This window comes from Pipistrellus hanaki (genome assembly GCF_964339955.1).
Source record: "Pipistrellus hanaki genome assembly, chromosome: 4".
Classification (NCBI taxonomy): Eukaryota; Metazoa; Chordata; class Mammalia; order Chiroptera; family Vespertilionidae; genus Pipistrellus; species Pipistrellus hanaki.
In genome coordinates this window covers 23,388,514-23,414,322 of record NC_140506.1, presented here as the reverse complement: position 1 = coordinate 23,414,322, position 25,809 = coordinate 23,388,514, and the positions used below count along the sequence as shown (strand labels likewise).

At 40.5% G+C, this 25,809-nt stretch overlaps 1 protein-coding gene across 2 annotated transcripts in view; it reads left to right on the top strand.

Moving 5' to 3' along the window:
- The first annotated feature begins 940 nt into the window (after positions 1 to 940).
- Positions 941 to 25,809, top strand: part of ADAMTS16 (ADAM metallopeptidase with thrombospondin type 1 motif 16) — a 98,636-nt gene continuing 73,767 nt past the window's right edge. The window contains exons 1-3 of one of the 2 annotated variants that reach the window (XM_084880588.1): positions 941 to 1,190; positions 1,289 to 1,394; positions 7,656 to 7,981. In XM_084880588.1, the coding sequence (XP_084736714.1) occupies positions 1,143 to 1,190; positions 1,289 to 1,394; positions 7,656 to 7,981 (480 nt within the window). In that variant the 5' untranslated portion in view covers positions 941 to 1,142. Of the gene's footprint in view, positions 1,203 to 1,288; positions 1,395 to 7,655; positions 7,982 to 25,809 lie in introns of both variants that reach the window. The other variant, XM_084880587.1, reaches the window with a different exon arrangement.

Here is a 25,809-nt window from a genome sequence, read left to right as displayed (position 1 = left end):
CATTGACATATATAGGTGCACACACAAGTTCATGTACCCAGCGTTCACAATGAAACGTGCACACGTATATGTATACACATAAGCTGTGGAGAGATGCAGAACCAGGGTTGGGATTGTTGCCAGGCCTGTGGCCGCCCTCTTGCTCCTCCTTGGGATCCAAAGGCTGCCCCCAGAAGCTCCTGTACAGAAAGACCCAGGCAAGGCCAGTCTAGGACAGCCTAGGCCCTGGGAACCAGGAGCGCAGTTACATCCCCGGGCAGATGGCACAAAAGTCGGAGCTTCTTCCACCTCCAGGTCACTCATCACTTCACAAGCCCCAGAGCAACGCACATACACACAGATCCACACGTTCCCCAGAAGGTTCGGGTGTCCTAGACCGCACCCCATCTTCTCCCCCAGGCAGGAGGGAGGACCCAGCAGGGCTCCGGGCGAGTCCAGCCCCACTCCAACCAGCAGGTGTCTACCCCTTCCTCTTCGCAAGAAAAGCCCTCAGGAAAAGGGTCCAGGTGCTCAGCGCAGCTAAGCTTGGCCAGGCCAGTAGCCAGACAGTGGTCTGGAGGGCAAAGGGTGGGCCATTCAACCTGCCCCCTGCCCAGCGTCTCCAGCACCTCTCAACCCTCCTGACCACCACCGGCGCCTTTTGAGGATCCGACGTCGGACAGGCGCATCCCAATCCTCCCAGCCCTCGGTGCTCTCCTTCTTCACCCCTTTTCCCTGCCTCTTCCCTCCCCCTCTTCCGGGTCCTCCTGCCCTCCTCCTTCTTTCCCCTCCCCTCCAACTCCCTCTTCTCCTCCCTCTGCTCCCCTCCTCTGTCCTCTTTCCTTCTCCCTCCCCTGTCCTCTCTGCCTTCCTTCCAATACCCTCCCCCATTCTCCCACGATGCGGGCGGGTGCTCCGCGCCGCCCCCGTCCAGCCGCGGTCGCCACTCCGCCCCCCGCGCGGTGCGGAGCTGCAGTAAAAGCCCCTCGCGGGTGGCGGAGTCACAGAGGGGAAGGCTCCTGCACTCCAGTCGGATCGGGTCCTGCGTGCCCACTTGCTCACAGCCCGGCTGGGGACCGTCCCGCGGTCCTGAACCCCTTCCGAGCTCCCTCGGGTGAAGCCGTGCTTTCTCCCCTCGGGGGCGCTGCTTGGGCTGTGAGGCCATGCGGGGCCCCGGCTGCGCGGCGCTCTGGGTGCTGCTGCTGGTGCAGGTGGGTGTGCAGGTGAGTCCCCGACGGCGGGGCGGGGTCCACGGGGCTCCCCTCGCGCAGCCCCCCGGTCTGACCCAGGTGTCGCCGCTGTTTTCCAGCAGGCACCTGCGTGCGCCTGGAGACCCCCGGCGGCCTCACCTGGGAGCCCGAGCAGCCGGCGTCCTCCGGGGCCTGCGGAGTGGCCCGCCTGGGTGCAAAAGGGCGGTAAGTCCGCGAGCCGGATGCCTGTCCGTGCAGGGTGGCCGCTGGTGACCCCTAACGCTGCTTTAGAAGGCGCCGCCCGCGAATGCTCATCCCTTAAGAACACTTCAAAGACACCTGTGCTTCCTGCGGGAGAGCACCTGTGTCCACTCTCAGGGAATATATTTTATTTTAAAACATGAAAGAGCCAAGGAGGCATCTAGAGGTTGTATAGATGTGAGCATCAAAGGATTTTTATAAAGAGCCTATTACTCAATTCTCCAATCCGCCTCTCCCCCACACACCTCCTGCTTTTTAACCTGAGCTCTATCCTAGACTCAGAACCCGAGGCAGGGGTAGTCATTTCTGCTCAGCACTTATTTAGTTATCTTCAAGAGCATAGTGTGGCATCACAAGCCATGCCCATACCTTGTGCCACCACCTGTCATAAAAACAAATCTGACCCTTTCGCAATGCGTGGTTTTACTTTGGAGGCTCAAAAGCATCATTTCACAAACAGCGTTTGGGAATTTCACATTTCCTGGGAATTTCACATTTCTTGGGTGAATGGGAAAGCAGGGATGGAACATCAGTGGCTAGATGGTTCTTATTTGAACCCAATCCATTGGGTTTTATTCAATGTTAGTACTTCACATCATTTCCAACAATGAACGGTCATCTTAAATGAGAGGAAAAAAATGACTTTTAGAGAGAGAACAAGCTTTGATTATCAAAGCATAATTTCAGAAAATTAAAGAGGCAATAATTAAAAATACCTGAATGTTATTTCTTCCACCTTGATAAAATTACATGAAGATAATAATTTAATGTCTGCATTTGCTGTTGAAGTTGTCTCCTTCTGGCCCTGGACAGTGCAGCTCAGTCGGTTGGAGCCGCCTCTCCATGCACCACAGGGCCACAGGTCTGGTTCCTGGTCTCAGCACACACCCCGGTTCTGAGTTCAATCGCTAGTTGAGGTACTAAGGGAAGCAACCAATTGATATATATCTCTCTCTATCCTTCTCTCTATCTCACTCTCTCAAATCAATTAAATGACATATACTCGGGTAAGAATTAATTTTTTTAAAATGACACCTCCTTCTGAATGAAGATGTAAATCCTATATAAAGTGATAAAACAGATGAATGCGGGAACAGAGGACCTTTTCCGGGACCACCAGAGGGCGCTATATGTAAATGATATAAACTATTTAAAGCTCAGTTTTCACTATATTTAAAGTTCACCTCCTTGGGGTTGCTCTAGTCATCTTTATTGTTTCTCTTACCATGCATCATGCAATATAGAAGTTAATTGGCCCCCCCGTACTTAAAAAAAAAAGATTTTTGTAAAAACTTTAGTTCTCTAAAATTATGAAAATTCCTGAAGGTCTCAGGAGATTTTCAGAGTACTTGATTAAGTTGCCTTTAAGATAAGAGTTTTATAGGCAGAGAACCATTTATTTCCAGGAGGAGCAGCCAAGGCATCCTGCTTAAGCGTGCTTTTCCAAACCCTGGGAGAATAGATTCCTATGACCTGGACTCCTGGCTGGCTGGCATGCAGCTCCAATAATGGGGCATCTTAGCAGGTGTCACAGCCCAGATTGTCCATGTCAGCCACTTACCTGGCTTGGTCAGAACCTGAAGGGGCAGGTGCAACCCATCATCAGTGAAGTCCAGCTTAGTGGACAAACTGCCCTCATCCCCACCTGCATTTACTTTAGGTCCTTAATTATAACAGACTCAGCTGAGAGAGTGTGTGTCCAGGGGTGGCTTTCACAAAACCAGAAAAAGACGCTTTCTCCTCAGCAGTGTTACCTGCTTCCATCCAGAACAGCAGAGCTAGAGTACACTGTTGGTGATGCTGGGGTCAGTTTACTGTTGGAAATCCAGGCATCCGTTATATAAGTTGAAATAACTCTTTTAGTCATAATGTTTGTTTAAAACATATTTCAAACTATACTGCAAGTTTTGCTGGCTATATGAAGTAATTATGCCTCCATACACACTTTGAGGCAACAGAAGATAACCAAATTGAGATAAATTCTATTTTCAAATATGAGGAACATCCATTTTATTTTGGCTGATTTCGCATTGCTTTTCCTCCTATTATTGAATGATTATTTTTCCCCTACAAATTTGCCCCTCTAATAAAAATTGTGGCTCCTTTTAGAGCAGAGGCATATCATGGGTTTGCTAACTTTTTAATTCTAAGTTAAGTTCTCAGGAAGGTTCACAAGATCCTTAGAACTTCATTTCATTGGGCATAATAGGTCTGCGCTTGTGCTCTGGAAGTTTATATTGACTTACATTCAAGCATCACATCCCGGGAGGCAGGGCAATGTCCTTCAGGTTGGCCCAGTGGTGTAAATGTTTAACAAGAGGCTCTTTGGAGCTCTAATTTGGAATGTTTGCTGGTTAACATAGGGTCACTACTCCCATCATGGCAGATTTCAGGCTAGCGATGTGACATCACTAAACACAGAATGAGGAGACAGTGCAAAATCAGCTCTCTGAAGTAATTATGCCTGTTAGTAATTATGCTAAACTGGCCCTAGATCGGCTCGGCCCTAGCACACGCACATATGATCCACACCCCATGCCCTGCGCTTGAAACCAGACTGTTCCTAGGCTGGTTGCTGTGGTCAAAAACCTTCTGACATCCAGTAGTTCAGGGTACTGACTGAAGCAGCCATGTGTATTTTTCCCTCTTAAAAAAAAAAAAAAAAAAAAAAAAAAAAAATATATATATATATATATATATATATATATATATATATATATATATATGTAAAGGACCCAGGTCTTATTTAAAGGATTCTCAAATGTCAGGTATCACATTGAATTTTTCTCAAAATCACAAACCAATAGTTTGGGGGTTATAATCTTAAAACATAAGATGAAAAGTTAGTTTAGAATTTTTAGTTTACTGCAATTACATATTAACTGTCCTCCAAATAATAATAAATGTATGATTTTATAGTTATTTTGTTCATTCATTACATTCTTTAGCTATAACATTTTTCACATTGATTTGCTTTTTTTTTTCTTTTTACTGAATTTAGTGGTGATACTGATTAACAAAATTATGTAGGTTTCAAGTGCACAATTCCACAATACATCATATGTACACTGTATTACATGTTCATCACCCCAAGTTAAGTCTCTTTCCATCACCATTTATCCCCCTTGTAACCTCCTCCATCTCCCATCAGCACTCCTCCCCCCAAGGAATCACTACACTATTGTCCATGTCCATGAGTTTTTTCTTTCTTATTTTTCTTTTTGTTCAGTCCCTTCATCTCCCCCAACCCCTCAAAACTCCCAGATAACTGTCAGCCTGCTCTCTATGAGTCTGTCTATGTTTATAAGGTTACTAGAGGCCCAGTGCATGAAAATCGTGCACTGGGGGGTGGGGGTGTCCCTCAGCCCGGCCTGCACCCTCCCCCAGTCTGGGAGCTCTCAGGGGATGTCCAACTGATGGCTTAGGCCCACTCCCCATGAGGAACCATCAGTTGGACATCCTTAGCACTGTTGTGGAGGTGGGAGAGGCTCCTGCATCATCACTGCACTAGCCAGCAGTGAGCATGGCTTCTGGCTGAAAGGTGCTTCCCCTGTGGGAGTGCACTGACCACCAGGGGGCAGCTCTTGCATTGAGCGCCTGCCCCTGGTGGTCAGTGCACATCACAGTGACTGGTTATTCTGCTGTGCAGTTGATTTGCATATTAGCTTTTTATTATATAGGATTTGCTTGTATAGCATCAGTAAGGTGGAAATGCTATGTAGTGGTCTGCAATTAGCTTTTAAACTCCATGTTCAGTAATTTCACACACTGGTAATCAAAATTAGCCATGGTGGGAGTATTTACACCAGAGAAATTGGAAAATGCTGTAAACCAGACTGTTTTTCCCCTCAGACATCTGGTTGTCACACATTTATCAGCACAACATTGCATGTGTTCATGTAAAAGGGGCTTATCAGTCATCATTTAAAAAAAAATAGATAATATCTGCCATCTAAAATAAAGGTCGTGAGAATATGGCTTATATCATCTGGAAACAATTTGATTTTTTAAAATAGTAATCATCTTTTTACATGCAATAAATTTGAGGGTTAGCTAGTGTTTGGAGCAGTCCACGTGCTTCTGTCCTCACTCCAGGGCCTCTGTTGTAATGAAGCCAGGCTAGTGGTGACTGGATAGTACTCCCTGAGAGCCCTGGAGTGCAGGATGATAGGTGATAACTGGGCCATGTCCCAGCAGCCGGTACCCTTAGACCAGAAATGCAGAGATGGGAAAGCAGGTTGGGCATGCACTTTTCACTTTTGTCTTTCAGAATGGCTCAGGCTGTGATCACAATCTTAGGCCACACACCCAATCCTGACATGTTTTCTCTTTCTGCATATAATTTAACTGGGTTTGTTTTACTCTCTCATTATTTTGCCCTATGTACCACAATGCCTGCTTTGACATATATTTCAATGGTTGGTTATCACATTGCCCAAACCTGCTGCCTGTCTAATCTGCATATAGCCCATCTCATCAGTCACCCTCAAAGTGTCTGTTCATTTATAAAGGGCCAGGCCTGTGGGCCCGGCAATGGGCCTAAAGGACTCAAACGCCAAAGCTCTTAAGCAGAGAAAACAGAGACCATAGCCAAGGCCTCAGTTATTCTGCCTCTTGTTCAGATTGGCTCCCTGGCCTCAGACCCTCACCTGCCATGGGCTTCATCATGGGAACTCCATCCTTGGCTTCTCTGCCTCCCTATCCTTGGCTTCCTCTGCGTCTCCCAAACCTGAGGCATACCTTTTCTGACTGTCCCTGGCTGCCACCCACTCTGCTCCATGTAACCACAACTATCTGCCAGGACAGCACATGGACATGTGGACAGTTTCATTTGTGAATAAAACCTTCTTTTTCCAGAAAATAAATAATTACTCGAGTACTATTCAGTTGTGACCAAATGCTACTTCTGTAGATGTTTTATTTTATCGTATGACTCCAAGAACCATGTTCAGCTCAGATAAAGGCTGCATAGAGCCCCAGTTTTAAGTATCTAACAGAACAGCTTCCTAATGGCATATATATATATATATATGACATTAGAATCTGCATGAGAATATTAATATTGGGATCTCATTAGACATGCAAGAGGTCTTTGAAGACTGTTCACCTCATTGCAGGGGTAAATCTTCCCATCTCTCTCTAGTGCTGAAGCCTAACATCTGTTTCAGGCCCTTAGCATGCTAAGCTGCTATTTTCTAATCATTAGAAAAAATGTGGGGTAGTCAGTAGGCCCTCTTGGGGGGGGGGGGGGGTGCAGGCCCATCACTAGCATGCAGATGGAGGCACATATACCATTGTTACGTATCTTGAAAGGTCTAAATCAAGCTAACACGTCATTAACTAAGAAAATCTTGACCCCAGCCTTGACAAATGCAGCTTCATGTGGTCTCAAAGCTCAGCTCTGAGTGTGGAGGATGGCCCCACAGGGAGAGCTGTCCCTGGCATGCAGCCACCCCTTCCTAGACAAAGACCTGTCCTGCTTGGGATAGCAACAACCTTTCCTGACCTTTGAAGAGCAGAGATGATATCATTAATAATGGTACTGAGAGAACAAATCCTGGCTATAAAATAAAAATAAGCAATTTTCTATAAGAGAGACACTCTGTGGAGAAGAAAACTGCAGTGTTTCCAGGAAGCCTCTCTGTACTTTGCACAGAGAGGAAGTGACTCGGGTGTACATGGAGTGCAATTGTAACACTGTCCGTGATCGAAGCTCCACAGACCTATATGAGTGCCCAGAAATCTGATAGCTCCTTGGAATTTTCTTGACTTAAAAAAATCATTTATTTGAATTTGTTTTTTGCTAAATACTGTACATTCCAGTGGGAAGAAGAGTGTGGCACATGTCTTTGAAAGGTCCTGGAGTGTGAAATGGGATCAAGCACTAAGAACCCAGGCCAACTGGAGGGTCAACAATGGTGTTCATTGCACGGGCTACTAGTTAAATATAATAATTTAAGTCAATTTTTTAGTTTTATTCAGCCTACCATCTGTTTTCCCTTTTAAGTGTTACAGAATTTGCTGGATTGGTTATAGGAACAGCAGTGACTTCCCTTTGAAAGGCCACTTTTAAAGTATTCTCTCATTTGTGATTTTTGTGGATGGGTTGATATTGAAAATCCCTTCATCATTTTGTACTGAGTGAAAGCGTCATCTGGTAACAGATTATATTTGAAAACTTTTGCATTCTTTTTGAGAATTCTGAAATTACTCTTCCACTTTCAGAATATGACCTGGTGTCTCCCTATGAGGTTGACTATAGTGGCAACTACGTGTCCCACGAAATCGCACACCCTCAGAGGAGGAAAAGGGCACTGGCCCAGCCTGGAGTGGACTCTCTTCACCTGCGGCTGAAAGGCTCCAGGCATGACTTTCACATGGAGTTGAAGACGTCCAGCAATCTGGTGGCTCCTGGATTCATCGTACAGACACTGGGAAAGGGCGGCATTAAGTCAGTGCAGGCTTTCCGACCTGAGGATTTCTGTTTTTATCAAGGCTCCGTACGATCCCACAAAAATTCCTCGGTCGCTCTTTCAACCTGCAAAGGTTTGGTGAGTATAGCTCTTGCTGCCTGCAATGAGGTGGTGAGGACAGTGATGTGTGAAAGAGGAAAGATGACCTATTTCCCTTAAAATATTTGAGCTTGATCTTCAATTAGTGTAGTGAAGATTTCTTTGATTGGCAAAGCTGGAGAAAATAGCCAAATAATCAGTTTAAAATGTCATGCTGCCTTCTTTGGCCCATTTGAAAACAGCACACACATGTCTAGCCTTTTGTTGCCTCTGATGTTCTATAATAATTGTGGGAAAGCACTGCACCTTGAAAATTGTTCCTATGAATTTATGGCTACCTCTGAAGGCAATGACATCTTAGAGGATGGCTGCATTCTAACTGCTGGTCCATTATCAGTGTCCTAATTTTTAATAGAATGCAGTACTCAGCTGATTGGCCATGGCAATTATTTGATCAGTTGCTTGAAAACACTTCTGTCATTTTGAAGAGGATAACATGCTTGCACCTTGGGTGTTCATTTCAAGTGGGTTGATGAATTCATGGCAGGGCATTGCTGATCTTATTGTACTGATGATTCTATGGGTGCATCCCCCGTTTTCTTAATATCAGATTGAGACATTAAGCATCATTTAGGGGCTTCATGTGATGCCCTTTGCTGGGACTCCTAAAGTGAGGGTCATCTGGCAAGTTCAGAAGATATTGGGAAAGTATCCTTTAGACTGACCTAAGCTGAAATATTAATGGTTTGTCTTTGACTTTCCTTAAAATATCTTAATATTTTTAGGTAAGAAAATATTATTACATTCTTTAGCTTAAGTTGCTCAGTGACACATATAGAGATGTAACTTAGAGTGAAATATGTGGTCCAAATACCTTAAGGTCTTGACCATATTAAAGGTTTGGAAAACATTATTACATATCTAAAAAGTGCTTTAAGTCTGCCTTGAATTTCTTTCCCTTTTTTGAAAAAGGGATATCAGACTCTATATATCAGAAGAATCGTGTGTATATATGTGAATAGTAGGTGCTGAAAGAGCATTCATAACTAACTTAAGTACTGAATATTTGCAAATGCTAAATCCTTTTATTATTTTTTTTAAATATTAACTTCTGCTTTTTAGGGGAATTTGGTATGGGTTGGTCTCATGTCTCCTTTCATTTATAAAAGCCTTCTGGTTTTAGAATGGATACAGTAAGGAGTGGCCAAGGATAGGGTGGTGGTTATTTGGCAAACTTGTTAAGCATGAAGAGAGTGTGGCTGATTTCTTCCATGCTTTCCCAAGAAAAATAGATCTTAATTACTGGGCTATCCTCTTCACATAATGCACTACATGAAGATAACTCTTCCTTGGCTTTCTTCAACAAAGGTCCAGACCAGAAATGGAAGCCATCTGTGTGGTAGGGAGATGTGCCATGCCCTTCAGAGCTCAGTATGGTTGGATTCCTTTGCAGAGATTGGACAAGGCGTTCCCAATAATCCAGCAGGGGTGCAGGCTCATTGGCTCAAGGGTCTCTGTGAGACCAGGCTCTCCCAGGACCTCTGAGCTGTGTCTGGAGTCTGTCCCATGAATTGCCTTAGCTGGCAGCAGGTTGAAATTTCTGGCTCTCTTTGAACTCATTGAGAGTTAACAGTGAAAATTGTAAATTGCAATTACATGAAAGATAAAGAATTGAAAAAATAGGGGAAAAAGCCTCTTCTGGATAATAAACACTGGAATTTAATATTTTGGTCACTAGAATAGAAATCTGTATGATTTCACCATTAATCTTGCAAATACGTTAATTCCGACTTCACGGACACTTTGTCTGTAGATGATCATTACAAACATGACCTCAAATAGACTTTCGAGTGTGAGATTCAGGGGATTTTGCCATATGATAAGACAAATCAAAGGCATATTGGAAGAAAAAGGGAGGATAAAGAAGTCCTCTCTTTTTTAGCCAGATTAAAAAAAAAAAAAAATGTTGAATGGGAATGTCCCTTATGTGGCTGCCAAGTCTGTTATCTGTTTTCTGATTGATGGTTACTCAGCCCTCATCTTCCAAATCTGTTAACATATGAAGAAAACTAGCATGTGTTTTAAGTTAGATGATGGGTCTTTTTTTTTGTTGTTTTTGTTGTTCTTGGTTCTTTCAGATTCTAATTAAGTTCCAGGTAGATCTCAGTTAAGTGTTTGTTTATTTGTTTGTTTGTTTTAACATGGTTTTGAGTTAACCCAGCCATCTTATGGGATTCTGGAATCAGTAGAATTCTCTTTTATCTGTTTTGTTGTAGCTTAACACATCTTTGTAGACCCTAGTAGAGAGTGCTTTGAAAACAAGATCCCTGGTAATGGGAAATAACCATTACTCCATTCTTCCGATTTCATCTGTAGTATGAAACTATTACCTTTAAGTAAAAATATATTGTGTAATTAAGAGTTTAATATGTTGTACCATTCAACTTGAAAAAGTGGTTTATAACTAGTAATTTCCAAACTGATAAATAGTTTTTCCTCTGGTTATCAGATACAGAGTTTGGGAACATATTCCTATAGTCTTCTAATAAGTGATTTGAAGAATACTGTGGAATATGTTTGGCTGTTGTGACTAACGCTGCTATGAACATTTGTTTATAAGTTTTTGTGTAGATATATGTTTCATTTCTCTTGGGTTTATACTTAAGGATGTAAATACTGGGTCATATAGGAATTCTATGTTGAACATTTTGAGGAAGTTTCAAACTGTTTTTCACAGTGTCTGTACCATTTTGCATCTCTCCCAGCAATGTACAAGGGTTCTAATTTCTGCCCGTTTTGGCCAATTCTTATAATCCATCTTCTTCATCATAGCTGTCTTAGTGAGCATGAAGTGGTATCTCATTGTGGTTTTGATTTACTCGATAGGATATAGAGAGTATTGGTTGAATAAATTGTTGTTGTATTTGTGATGTTTTTTCCTCAGTACTTTGAATATGTCATCTTATTGCCTTCTGGATCCCATTGTTGTTAATTAGAAGTCAGCTGTTTGTCTCACTGTAGTTTTTATGTTGCTGTTTCAAGATTTTCTCTTTGTATTTCAGCATTTTTTACTATGATATATATTGATATGGGTATCTTTTTGTTTGTTCTTTGGTGTGCATATGTTGGTGTGCTAATATTTCCAACATTTCTCTGAAGCTCCATTTATTTTACTACATTATTTTTCCTCTGTCTTCAGATTGCATAATCTTTATAGATTTATCTTCAGGTGTACTCATTCTCTGCTGGCAGTTCAAATATATTGCTAAGTTTCTGTAGTAAATTTTCAACTTAAATATTGTACTGTTCAGCTCCATAATAATATAAAGTTCTTGGCACAAATCTAAATGAACTTTAGTTCTTCTTGCATAAAACATATTGTTTGTTATGGTATTAATGCATAGAATTATATTGAAGTGATATAGAATTCTACGGTATATCACTTCTCCTAATATGTAATCATTCACATTTTTAACAATTTTGGAATATTTTTAAATGCCACACTTCTCAGGTCTCTTTAAGAATTTCCTCACTTGGTTGGAGACTTACTTTGGACCCTGGTTTGAATTATACAAGGTTTTATTTCCAGCCACAAACTCCAGGGATTCTCTGGAAACTTTAGTCATTGAGAGTTTCTCTAAAGCACCCAATAAATCCTAGGAAACTATCTGAAATTTTGCCAGAATTTCAACTGATGCTGAAAAATGTTCATGAGTTAGAAAAATAAAATGGGAGTACAAAGAAAGAATCAACATGAAGATTTTCAGAAGAGATAATATGAACTTTAAAAGAGAAGTGTCACTATCTGAAAAGGCTGATGATAGCAAACAAGCCTTGGAAGACATGTGAGAGAGTTATAGAAAAAGTAAAGATTTTAGGTAAAGTATGATAAAAATTTCTAGTCATACTTTACTTAAAAACATAAAAAGTGAGGGTGGAGAACTGAATGAAAATACTTGATAATTTAATAAATTTCTGCTAATTAAGAAAAATATAGTTAGAAATTTTCAATTTACAAAAATGAATTTATTAATCACTAGAAATAGATCAAAAGAACATTTTATAAGATAAACTTTTATACTTGAAAGGACCAAATATTTTTCCAATAACATCATTAATTGGAAACAAAAATTAGATGATTAGAGAAAATTAATTATAAAACATGATTTTGTTTCACTTTCCTTATAGATAGGAAGTAAAATGGAGATAATTAAAAGCCTATAGGAAGAAGAGAGGAAGTCCAGAGGGCTGACAGAATGTCTACAGGTAACCAAAAGGAAATCCACAGGAAACAGGGAACAGGCAGAAAGTTTATAGGGATCAGACAAAAAGTTCACTGTGGACAGACAGGAAGTTCATAAGGAGAAGGTAGGAAATTTATAGGGAGAAGATAAGAAGTCTATTGTTATAGTTAATTGACAGTAAATCAAAGTATCAAATATGGCATTCACTGTCAATATATAAAGAAGTTACCTGAGAGATGTCCCAGTGAAGGTTGAAAAGAAGAGTTCTGATCTTGTCATTATCCTACTCATTATGCTCTCATTATACTTGGAGTAAACCCTTACATCCCCATATGGCTGACTATGCCCTGGAGGTTTGCCCTTATCTGCAACTCCAGCCTAATAGGGAAAACTCGCTAGATTGAAGCAGCACCAATTTATTTCTTTCCAAATAAGACTGAGCTCTTCACCTTCTCTGGGCCTTAGAAAATGCTGTTCTCACTGCCTAGAGCACAATTCCCACCCCTCTTCAACTGGCTTAAGGTCCCAATTGGAAAATTATTCCCAGAAGTCATACTTCTCTTCTAAGCCAAGGTAGGTTCCCTTGTAATATATTCATGATTCACATTGGGTTTCACCTTGAAATGAATTATTATACTTTAATTATTAGATTAGTATTTACCCCTCCCTCATAATATACAGTGAGCATCCTAAGGGCAGCACTATAACTTTAATGAACGATACCATCAGTCCACCAGCACATAACAATATTCCTTGCCCATGGAAGTAACTGGGTAGATGGTAGAAGGAAGAGTGGTTGGATGAATGTATGATTGAATAAATGAATGGATGGATAGGTGAAAATTTGTAGTTTCAAATACTAGTTTATTAATGCTGGAGAGAATCCTTGTATCCAGACAGAGGTTGTAGTTATTGTAAATAGCCATGTCTAGAAATGGTGCTGTATAAGTTGTGTTTGGAAAGCATGTGTTTCCTAGACAACCACCACACAGATCCAAGCTAGTCTATTGAGGCTGTGGGAGCATATTTACACAGCCCAAGTGCTCTTCACATTAATATGGTCTCAGGAAAGGCCATCTGCAAGTGAGTGCTTTTCCAGTCATAACCCTATAAGCAATTTTTTCAAAGGGAAGATAGAATCTCTAAACAAAATTCTAAATAGCAAATGTTGCAATGAAAGGTTATGATGCAGTTTATATAAAGTATGTTTTAATAAACTAACTGGCATTTGTTCATTGCTTAGCCTTTTATACCTTAGTGTGTTCTCAGATACATTGTCTCCATTTCTTGGACATATTTCTTGATTCTCAAGCTTATGACAAGGGTGGGTTAGCTATTGCACATTCAGAATTCTGAAAAATGGCACTCTTACCACCCTAAATCCTTTACAAAAAGTGATGAAGCAAATTTATTCTGTACTAACTTTCAAAGATAAAAAGATATCACTTATTATAAAATAAGAAAAATAATATACATTTATTTTACTTTATTAAGATAAACATATTAAGCAATTGTTTTTATCAAAATCCAGAACCAACTTAGTCAACAAGCATTTTGGAGCACCTATAATTTAAAGGCTATTGTAGTTACCCTGAGAAATAAAAGAATAGACATACATGAACTCTTTTCATGCAAAGAAAGGTGCCTATACATTCAAACAAGAAACAGAATAAAATAACTTCTTAAAATAAGCAAATGGGAAATATAATTCGGGGAAATGGACTTTTGAGTCAGACAAATCAAATTTCTCTCTACTAGCCAAGTGGCTCACCACTGTGCAGTCCAGTTTTCTTAATTTGTAAATAACACTGGCCTCATATAATTGCATGAGGATTAAATTAGACTACCAATATATTTTATTGATTTCTCACAAAGAGGAAGGGAGAGGGATAGAGAGTTAGAAACATCAACCAGCTGCCTCCTGCATACCTTCTACTGGGGATGTGCCCACAACCAAGATACATGCCCTTGACAGGAATCAAACCTGGGACCTTTCAGTCCGCAGGCCGACACTCTATCCACTGAGCCAAACCAGTTTTGGCTGGATATATAATTTTAAAAGCCCTTTGCACAGTGTTTGGTGCATACTAAGGGCTGCGCAAGTATCTGTCTTCTTCCTCCTAACCCCATTATTAAACTATGTGATTTGGATTAAAATCTAATAAGAGAATAACTGTGCACGTTGTAATACAAGCAAGTTCAAGTAAAGTTAGAGAACCAAGAGATGGACTTACACTGACCTTCGGAGAAGCCCCACAGATGAGGTAGGGAAAGGATTAGACTATATTTTGGTTACAACAGAAACTTTTAGGTGATTTATTGAAAGCATTTTAGAATGATAAAAAGACATATCATTTGAGCAAGCAATTTAAAATGCAAGAGCATTGTTTATGCAATTCTTAGAACCATTGCTTATGCCCACGTGGTTGATAGAAAATTGTCTATTCCCAACACCTGGGAGATTACTTTGTGCTTAGTGAAGTACCATAAATGAGGGAAGTGCCCAGAACAGCTGACATTTTGACTTTGTATTCCCCCTGCAGCAGCCAAAGGAGCTATAAAACCTTGTTTTATGTGCATAGATTATCTCTAACTGCAGATTGGGAGTCTTAACTATTCCCTTTGCAGGTCATCATTAGGTAATAAAACAAAAAGTGATGGATTGCAGAATAATTAAGCCAAAAGAGAAGCTAGGATGTTTTATATCACAGTTCTGTTTCTGGTTGAGATGTATTGGGTCGGCAACTAAGTAATTGCGGATTTTTTAAAGAAAATCAAAGACAATTTTTTCATGGAACTAAATAACTTTATTCTGTAATGTATTGCCCATTTTGATCAATGACCTTTTGCCATCTTTCAGGCAGCATCATAATCCCACGTTCAAAAAACTTCTGGTTTTTATTAGCAAAAAACTGAATCAGGTACGATTTGACATCATCATCATTATTGAAATTTTTACCATTCAAGGAGTTTTGTAAAGATCGAAACAAAAAGTAATCAGATGGTGCAAGGTCAGGACTATATGGTGGATGTGGCAAAACATCCCAACCAAGCTCCATTAATTTTTGCCGAGTGACCAAAGATGTGTGTGGCCTTGCATTGTCATGATGGAATACAACACCTTTTCGATTTGTCAATTCGGGCCGCTTTTCTTCAACTGCATTGTTTAATTTCGTTAGTTGTTCAATGTAGACATCAGAATTGATCGTTCGGTTGGGTGGTAAGAGTTCAAAGTAGACAATTCCTTTGTAATCCCACCAAACTGATAACAAAACCTTCTTTTGATGAATATCAGCTTTTGATGTTGTTTGAGTTGGTTCACCTGGCCTGCTCCACGATCTTTTCCGCTTGATATTGTTGTAAACAACCCATTTTTCATTGCCAGTTATCAGTCGTTTTAAAAATGGATCATTTTCATTACGTTTCTTTAGCAAATCGCAGCTGCTAATGCGTTGCGTTAACTGTGATTCTTTCAGTTCGTGAGGAACCCATGTATCGAGTTTTTGAACATAGCCAAGTTGTTTTAAGTGATTTTCAATGCATGTATGTGATACATGAAGCTTCTCTGCAATCTCACGTGTTGTACTGTGACAGTCCGAATTGATTATTGCTTTGATTAGGGCGTCATCAACTTCAACTGGACGACCAGAGCGTTTTTCATCTTTGAGTGAAAAATCACCAGAACGAAATTTGGCAAACCAATTTTGACACTGCCGTTCTTTTAAGGCTTCGTCACCATAAACAGCACATAACTTTTTATGAGCTTGCGATGCGTTTTCCCTTTGCGGAAATAAAAAAGCAAAATATGACGAAAATGTTCCTTTTGATTTTCCATTTTTCAACGAACGCCAAACGAAAACTACAACACAGATCAAAAAACTTTTTTTACTGATTAACAGCTGAATAGCCAACTATCAATAACAAAATGTGTTTTACATTTGTACTACGTCTGCAAACCTAAAAATTCAACTGAAGCCATATATGTGTGAAACCTGCAATTACTTAGCTGCCGACCCAATACAACTATGTGTAGAAGATTTGGGAGACTAAATATTAGATGTTGCAATATGCAAGGGCTGTGCCGTGTAAGTGTGCCATATGTAGAAACATAAGTCAGTATGTATTCCTTAAGAAGGTCTATAATATAAGGCAGCCTTTTATTCACTATTCAGTATCATTATTATTAATTTTGATGATTGCTTTGATGCACACTATAATTATTTGTTTACTACTTGAAAACTTTTTTTTGGATCGAATTGCAATCATAATTTCTTACCTCTGCCTCTAATAATTCAATATGTTGTCTTTTATGAGTAGTTTGAGTTTATATATTTAAATAAAGTTGAGCTCACTAACCCCCACCACTTTTGAGTTTCTTGTTATTAAACCTCTGAAAATATATAATTATACACGTGCCATACCCTCCACCAGGAGAGGAAGGACTAGATCCACTTGGTTTATTAAATTTTTAGAAGAAATACAACACCCACGTTATTGAGGTGGGAACAAGTCTAAAAGAATGACTGCAACCCAGACTGTCATCAGTGCAATGACTATGGGAAACAAGTGTTTTCTCTGATATTGGGTTCAAAATATTGACTGGGTCATGCAAGATTTTACATTTACTTAGAATAATGGATGCACTCCTTACTTAAACTAAGCAAATCCAGCTTCACCTTAGCCTGCATCACATGTGTACACTAGTGGCTGAAAGAAGGCAAATACAGCTTTTAGCCTCACCAGAGAGGCTAACTGCTCCTGGATGTCTGTGTCCCTATTTGTATAAGGGGACACCCAGTGTTTAAAATTACCTGTGTCTTAAAATATGAAGTAAATTACTGAGAATAATTTGACAGTCTTACAGATTGCAATTTAAATGTAAAAATGTCCTAAGAACCATAACTTAAAATTATACTGTTGAATGGCAGCCCTTGGTTACATAAATACCCAATAATTACATATCTTATTGTATATGTATGCTATAATAAAAGTATCACTATATACACTGTAATCAGGCATTAACATCCATTCTAGTCAATATCTGTACCTAACTATGAAGGCCAACCATATTAATTACATTCTGACATTGTATCATCTTCTATTGTATAGTTTGCAAGTTAATCATCCCACTTGGCAATTATTCACAGTTTAGATTTCATCCTCATCTCATGCAATTTAAAATGGATTCGATTTGGAAACTTCCAATATGTCTCTTTTGTTTGATCTTAGTTTCAAAGTCAACCCAAATCAACTTCCTTCTCTGATTTCAGCCCTTTCATCTACCCTTGGTTAAAGGTGAGACCAGCTCCAGGCTCTGACATGTGATCCAATGGCCATGACATGGCTATTGCACATACAATGCACATGTGCATGAATTTGTAGAGTAAGAATAATATATAATTTATTCTTATATTTTGGTTAGACATAGAGACAGAGATGCATGAGGGGAGTCTGGTTGTCACTGCCATAATTTTAGTTGGATCCATCCTGTATGGAGAATTTCTTTTATGATGAGTTAACTTTCCAAATTCCTATAGTGCTTTGATTCACTTTCCATTTACATATTCTTTCTGCTATTTTTTTATGTCAATAATCTTACAGCACACATTTATAGCTCTTGCCCAGGAAGGTAGCCTGTAATAATATTTTTCTGTCATAAGAAAAATAAACACATCCTTAAGGCTTTGCCATGCTTCAGTTATGGTGGTTCTTTGGAAATGGTGGTTTCGCTGTTCACTGTAACCAGACAATGAGGAGGTTTGTGATGGTTTCATGCAAAGGTTCTTTATCTCACCTACCCATCGCTTTTCTCCAACACCTAAACCAGAACTTTGGGGAAAAAATTCTTAACCTAAAAATTGCTCTAACACTTAATGTACTCAAGTAATTGGAGTCAAAACTGTTCCAATGCTTAATGTACTCAATGTGTCATTATTTTGAAGACTTAGTTGCAATCTAGTTCATGTTTAGTTGTTACAAAACAAATATATGGTGAATTCTGCTTCTTTATCATAGGATGATGTATGTTAAAGTATGTGTCAGTGATGCAATTTTGAATGATTTCGAGAAATATGAAAACATACCCATTTTAAATAATGATGAACATTAGTATTAAAATGAACAGTTACTGTATGCCAGGCTGGACATTATTGTAAAAGCAAATTAATTGCATGCATTACTATTGCATTTCATTCTATTAGCAGTACAAGAAGAGGTTCTGTTCCCATTTTGTACGAAAGGAATCTGAGGATCAGACAGATTATGTAGCCTGCAAAAAGCTGCCGTCTAATAGGAGACAGAGTCCAGATTCCAAGGCACATCTATTGGGTCTCAGAACAAATGATTAGCTTTCCACACAGCACCCTTGTCTCCTCCCAGGGTCACTCGCCATCCATATCCTTGGAGTCTAATTAATTGGTTGGACAACATTGAGTTTTGTCAGTAAAAAACAAGCAAAAAAACAAAAAAAAAACCTTAAATGTACAAAACCTGTGCTTGTAATCACTTTGAGGCCTGCAAGGGGGACAACTGTGCAATAATTCAGTACCACCTCATTCTGAAAACTGTGATTCCTCCAGAAAATTTGTGAGAGTTTTTATAGCTCCAGGTTTATAGCTCTAATGGATATCAGCTCACATGATTATAAAATTTGGTGACAAAGGACCAGAAAGAGAGGACAAGATAGAGAACATATGTTTAAAATATTTTTTAAATCCAACACTAATCAAGTAAGGCCACAGAAATTTCCCATTGAAATAATGGCGGGTCCCTCTAATCGCCCTAATTCTTACTAGCAGGCACCGTGCCTTCCTAATGGACAAGACAACAGTGTTTACAGCAGCATTACTCCCTTTCACAGGGTTGAGTCAGAAATGAATGTGAGAATTGGCAGAAAGGCAACTTCAGAGAGCATGGTGATCTTAGCCATCATTGGCTAACCGAGAGAAGTGAATGTCCCACTTGGAAATGACTAGAAAACTGATTTTAGGATATTCTATTTTTATTTTGAAGAAAATATGTAAGAGATGTAGCTATTCCTCATCTATCTTTTGGGATACTTTGTGCTTGAATGGATTGAGGAGCCTAAATTAGCAGTAGCATCCAGTTAATATGGAACAGTGTATTTGCGTGATGCAGGATGGCTGTTTACCCCTCATGGGACTGCACACTATTTTTATGGCCACAGAAGAGGAGGATGAAGCTGAGCCCAAGCTTATTAGGAATTGCTCTCTCTGAGCCACAGTGAGAATCAAATTCTTTCCTCATTGGTGGGCAGAGATAACAGCTGACTGCCATGTGATGGTTTAGACAAACCAGCTGTGAATCACACAAAGGAAACAACCTAGCCTGTTCTTTTCATTATTTGTTTTGCTTTTGTTTCCTTTGTTTCCCTCTGGAAGTGATGGACCTAACCCATAGTTTTCCAATAGTGAGCTCTCCCCTCATACGGGCGCTGTTTAGAAGACCACTACATTCTCCTGGACTAATTTATAAACAAACAAAAAGATGGCATTTGCTTAATAGATTCTTCAGCACAGTGTATTAAGAAGGCAATAAAAAAATACACCATTTTGAATATGCATTGCCACATTGTATAATGATTATAGGATTTGATCTGGCAGCCTGGGAATAGGACTGGTCATAACTTTTATAATCCCCTTGAGACTCTGACATGTGTATGAGAGTATATGCAATCATTTATATATAACTGAGGCTGGAATTTGTGAATGGTCAAATTTGGTATACAGAATAACAGATGTTTAAAGGACCTGCCTTGAATGTTCCTTGCTTAACAGAGGTCATGTAAAACAGACAATGTTGGTATAAATGACCATCCTCAGGCCCTATGTTACAACAGCAATTATTAGGCATCTTTTAAGTCTATTCCAGTGAACTTAATGTATAGTGTTGTACTTAGTACTGCTGTTGATATTTACTAACATACCATCAGAAAATATTGATGTTTCAAGTCGCACTGCATTGCTTGAACAGAGGGAAGCTTAGTAATAACATACTTTATACCAAGTCATATTGTGTCCTAGCAAGCCAGCCAATATGTGATAGACATTGAAAAAAAATGGAGAGGTTGTATATGTCCTTCTTCCTGTGCTCTTGGCTGTGAAGTGAAAGATATCAGTTAAGCACAGGATGTGCGGGCCTTGGCCTTCAAGACTCATGCCCTCGCCAAAGCCAGTTTGGCTCAGTGGTAGAGCGTCGGTCTGCGGACTGAAAGGTCTCAGGTTCGATTCTGGTCAAGGGCATGTACCTTGGTTGCGGGTACATCCCAGTAGGGGTGTGCAAGAGGTAGCTGGTCCATGTTTCTCATCGATGTTTCTAGCTCTCTCTCTCTCTCCCTTTCTCTCTGTTAAAAATCAATAAAATATATATATATTTTTTAAAAAGACTCATGCCCTGGTGTGTCTTGGTGGTGGGTTTGTGAATCTTATTAAACAAACCTGCTTTCACAAACCCCCTACCCACTCCAGAGCTGCTGAGTCAGAATATCCGAAGGTTAAGGGTAGGAGGAGCATGAATTTCAATGAGCTGTTCAGATACTTCTCATGGACAGAAAGTTCTGAGAATCATGGCTGGATATGCAAATGTTATCAGACTCTATGAATAATACTATGATCTGTGGACTCTTCTTCAGGGAGAATCCATGAAGTGCCTACTGTGTGCCCACAGCTGGACACCCATGTACTTCATGTGTGGCTGTTTTCTTTTGGACTGCCCAGTTCAGTGGCAGTGGGAGTAAGAGATGAACTATTTCAAATCTTAATCATCTTTTAGAGTTGCCTTGGTGAAAATGAGATGACAGATTTCTTTTCTCAGCCTTGCATTTTTCCACACAATCAAGGGGAAGGAAGCTCAGACAGCTGGCACGCTCCTGGGGCTTTAGGCATCCTCTTGGCTTCATTAGCTGCCTCTGTTTTCTTTTTGCAAGAAACCTGACCTTTCAGTGGCCTTGCAATCTGTGCTGCGCTGTTTGTTAGGCTGTTGTTTCCAAGAACACATCTTTGAATGAACTTCATCCCCCTATGCTCCTAGGAAGCACCCCGGTGTGGAGGGAATGATCATAAAAACTCAGCAGGTCTGGCCTCACTGCCTAGCTGTGCATCCTTGTTCCTGGAGCCTCCTTGTTATTTTCTTAATGCTTTACTGAGGTGTAGTTTACACAACAGAGACTCACCAATTTAAGTGAATTATTCAGTGATATTGTGCAGCCAGCTCCACAGTCCAGCTTTAGACCACTCCCACCACTCTGTGCCCAACTGCAGTATTCTCTGCTCTCAGCCACTGTTCTGGTTCTTGCCTCTATAGTTTTGCCTCTTTTTCCTTGGCATATAGTAGAAACAAAATCAGACAATACGGGGTCTTTTTCTCTGGCTTCTTTTGTTTGCCATGATGTTTTTTGATTCAGCTATGTTTAGTTGTAATTCATTGCCTTCCTTGTTGAATGATATTCCATTGTAAGGAACTACCACGTTTTGTCTATTCATTCATCAGTTGATGGGCATTTGGATCGTCCTTTTCCCCACAAAAATGTAGCTGTTACTCCCTACCTTGAAAATCTGTTTTCAGGATCATTAATAATAGGGTATTCAGCCCTAGAACAGAGGCAAGCACATAGTAGGTGATCAATAAATGAATGCCATGATATTAATATGATTAACAGGAATATGATGTGACCTTCCTGGAACTTTTAGCTTAAAGAGCACTAGATAACAACACCAAAGAGACTAGATATCAACACCAAGACCATTGGAGAAGGGAAATACCCAGTGGCATAACTAAATAGAGAAAACAGCTGACTCATGAGCTAAGTGTCAGCTTGATGAGTTCATAGCAGAATTTGCCTCAAGCTGGTAACCTGCCACTGCCAGAGGGAAGGAAGCCATGGGCTTGCACACTGGAATGGATCGAGTGTGTATGGAAAAAACATGATAATTTCAGCAATGGCTTATAGATCCAGGTGACAACACCCTGGGGTCCCATGGCCTCTAATGAAAAACATGTGTGCCTGCCCACATCATGACTGTGGCTTACTTCTCTCTCATGAGGATCTGGCAATGGCTGTCCTAATCTGCTGTGACTCTCTCTGCCATGACACACTGGTAGTGGCTGTCGAGCTCTGTTGGGGCTATCTCATTGCCTTTGGCCTTTTGATCTTTTTCTTTTCAACCTGCACAGAGTCTTGTACACACACAACCCCCCCCCTTTTTTCTTGCAGCTCTCTATATGCTGCCCTCATTAAAAAAAATATATGTATATGTAATCTTCACAGCCATGCTAGGAAATAGCTATAGATGTATCATCTGCTTACAAATACAGAAACTGGATCTTAGGACACACACACACACACAGGAGTTCACCCTCTGAAGAGAGGAAGATCCAGGACTTGAACCAAATATATTGCTTCAGGAGCCACTGCTTGCCATTATACCACCACAGTGTATTCCACAAGGCCAAGACTAACACTGCTCCATCATTAAGAACAACATGATGGCAAGCAAGTCCCCACACTTCACACTGTCACTCCGAACTGAGTGGTGAGAAGACCCAGGCCAGTGGAGGTCTGATGGCAGTATGTACAGGAAGCAGGATGAGTGGAGGTGAAGGCTTTGAGGCCACAGGGAGAGTGTGTGTTCCTGGCACAGGAGCAGTGGCTGGCACAGCAGAAGCATTCTGAGCCACAGGGCTTCCCTCTGGTGTCCTCACAGCCAGCTCATGTCATGTAGGGCTTTGCTGAAATGCCAACTTCTCAATGAAGTTACTGGCCATCTATCTAAAGCCGAAACTCCCTTTCTTGCACTTCTAGTGTCCTTTGTGATCCTGGGTTGTTTATTTTTTATTTTATTTTCTTATTATACTTTACATTCAGTATTATTTTGTATTGGTTCTGGGCATACAGCTTAGTAGTTAGATAATCATATACTTTACAAAGTGATCCCCCAAGTACCCACCTGGCAACATATGTAGTTATTACAATATTACTGACTATGTAGCTGTACATTCTCTATACAATATTTCTTTCAAAATAGACTTTACTTTTTAGAGCAGTTTTAGAGAAACAAAAATTGAGCAGAAGGTACAGATATTTGCCATTTCACTCCCTGCCCCTCCACATGTACATCCCTCTCCATTATCAACATTCCCCTCCAGAGTGGTACACTTGTTACAACTGATGAACTTACATTGACACATCCTAATCACCCTAAGTCCATAGATTACATTAGGGCCCACTTTTGGTGTTGTGCATTGTATGGGTTTAGACAAACACATAATGACATGTACCCATCATTATAATATCACACAAAGTATTTAATCTGCCTGAAAAGTCCTCTGTGCTCCATCTAGTCAGTCATTCCTCTCTCTTTATTAATCCCTAATAATCACTTTTCTTTTCACTATCTCCATAGTTTTGCCTTTTCTAGAATGTCATATAGTGAAATCATGGAGAATGTAACCTTTTTATTTTGGTTTCCTTTATTTAGCAATGCTCATTTACATTTCCATGCCCTTTTATGGTGTGATAGCTCTTTTTTTTTTTTTTTTTTTTTTTTTTTTTTTTTTTTTACCATGGAATAATATTCCATTGTCTGAATGTGCATAGCTTATTCATCTATTCATTTACTAAAGGGCATCTAGGCTGCTACCAAGTTTTGGCAATTATGAAGCTGTTATAAATATCCATGTGCAAAGGTTTTTGTGTGAATATAAATTTTAACTCATTTGCATAAATACAAAGGAGTGTGATTGCCAGGTCTTACAGAAAGAGCTTGTTTAGTTTTTGTAAGAAACAACCGAACTGTCTTCCAAAGTGGCTGCACCATTTTGATTTTCACCAACCGTGAATGAAATTGATGTTGTCAGTTTGGCTACTGTAATAGGTATGTAGTGGTATCTCATTGTTTTAGTTTGCATTTTCCTGATGACATATGATGTGAAACATCTTTTCATATGTTTATTTCCCCTCTTGAGATCTTTCTGGTGAGGTGTCTACTAAGATCTTTGAACTATTTTTTAATTGAATTGTTTTTTTATTAAATGGCAATATTAATCCTCAGTACATGTTTGTTATTAGGATATGAGTAAAATATAGAGCAAATCACGTAGCACATTATCTGCCAGACAGACAGTGCCCAAGATAAAGTAACTGTTATTTTTATTCATATTTATATATATAACTAGAGGCCTGGTGCATGAAATTCATGCACTTGGGGGGTTCCCTCAGCCCAGCCTGTGCCCTCTTGTAGTCTGGGAGCCATCAGTTGGACATCCTTAGCACTGCAGCAGAGGTGGGAGAGGCTCCTGCCACTGCCACTGCCACTGCACTCGCCAGTCATGAACCCAGCTCAGAGCTTCACACTGACCACTAGGGGGCAGCTTCTGTGTTGAGTGTCTGCCCCCTGGTGGTGGTCAGTGTGCATCATAGCAACTGCCATTTGGTCAATTTGGATACAGCCTTTTATTATATAGGACTATAGGCTCGGTGCATAAAATTCATGCACTGGACAGGGATGGGAGGGTTCTCTCAGCCTGGCCTGCCCCCTCTCACAGTCTGGGAACCCTCAAGGGTGGGAGGCGACCTGGCAATCAGGGGAAGGCAATGCCCCTATCACACCTCTGCTGCTGCCACTACCAGCAGTGCAAGCCTTGGGCAGCCCTGGTTACCTGAGCCTCGGACAGCCCTGGGCAATTGGGCAGCCACCATCAGCAGCTTGCCTGTGCCTCAAGCCAACCCTGGGCAGCTGGGCAGCTGCCATCCAAGGATTGCCTGCACCTCAGGCTGGCCTTGGGTGGCTGAGCAGCCTCCATCTAAGGCTTGCCTGTGCCTTGGATTGGCCCTGGGAAGCTGGTGGGCTGAGGGGACTGGGGGACTCTGGAGGCAGGCATCTGGAGCAGCCGAGCTGGCCCAGCCTTGCCTCATGCCTGCCACCCCAGCTGGGCTGAGGGCATTGGGCACCATTATCTTTGAGGGCAGGGCAGTCAATTAGCATATTCCCTCCTTATTGACTGTGTGTGCTGCCATCTTTGTGACAGTGTGAGGGTCAATTAGCACATTCCCTCTTTATTAGATAAGATAGTATACATAATAATTAGTCTATTAATTCATAAACTTATTGAGAGCAAAAGAAGAATGTTGGGGTTTGAAATGATCCAATACATAGCTTCCTTTTTTCTTACATTTATCTTTCCCTTTTTGTTTTCCATACATCTTGAATTCTCGGTTAATTATAAACTATGAATAAAAAGAGTAATTTAGCTGGTAGATCTATGTATTTTTAAATCATGTTTGAAGAAAGTGGAATTTTTATACAAATGAGTGGCTTTCCTAAAACTGGGATCCAATTTAGACCTATGCACTGAGTTGCAGGAGATGCTAGGTCCATGGAAGTGACCAACCTGAGATAGCTTCTCACCTGTGCTGCCCAACTGGCAGCTAAGCTTATCCTATGATCAAGATCCATTGAGTAGTTGAGTTTCTCTGGGACACTATTCATGAGAGGAAAGGGCTATACTACGCATGCCCAGTTTTGAGTTCAAATTTTCAGATATGGTGTTTCCTTCTTGGAGAGAAATGAGTGAGGGGCAAGGAGTGCAGTGCTTCTGGATCCCAAC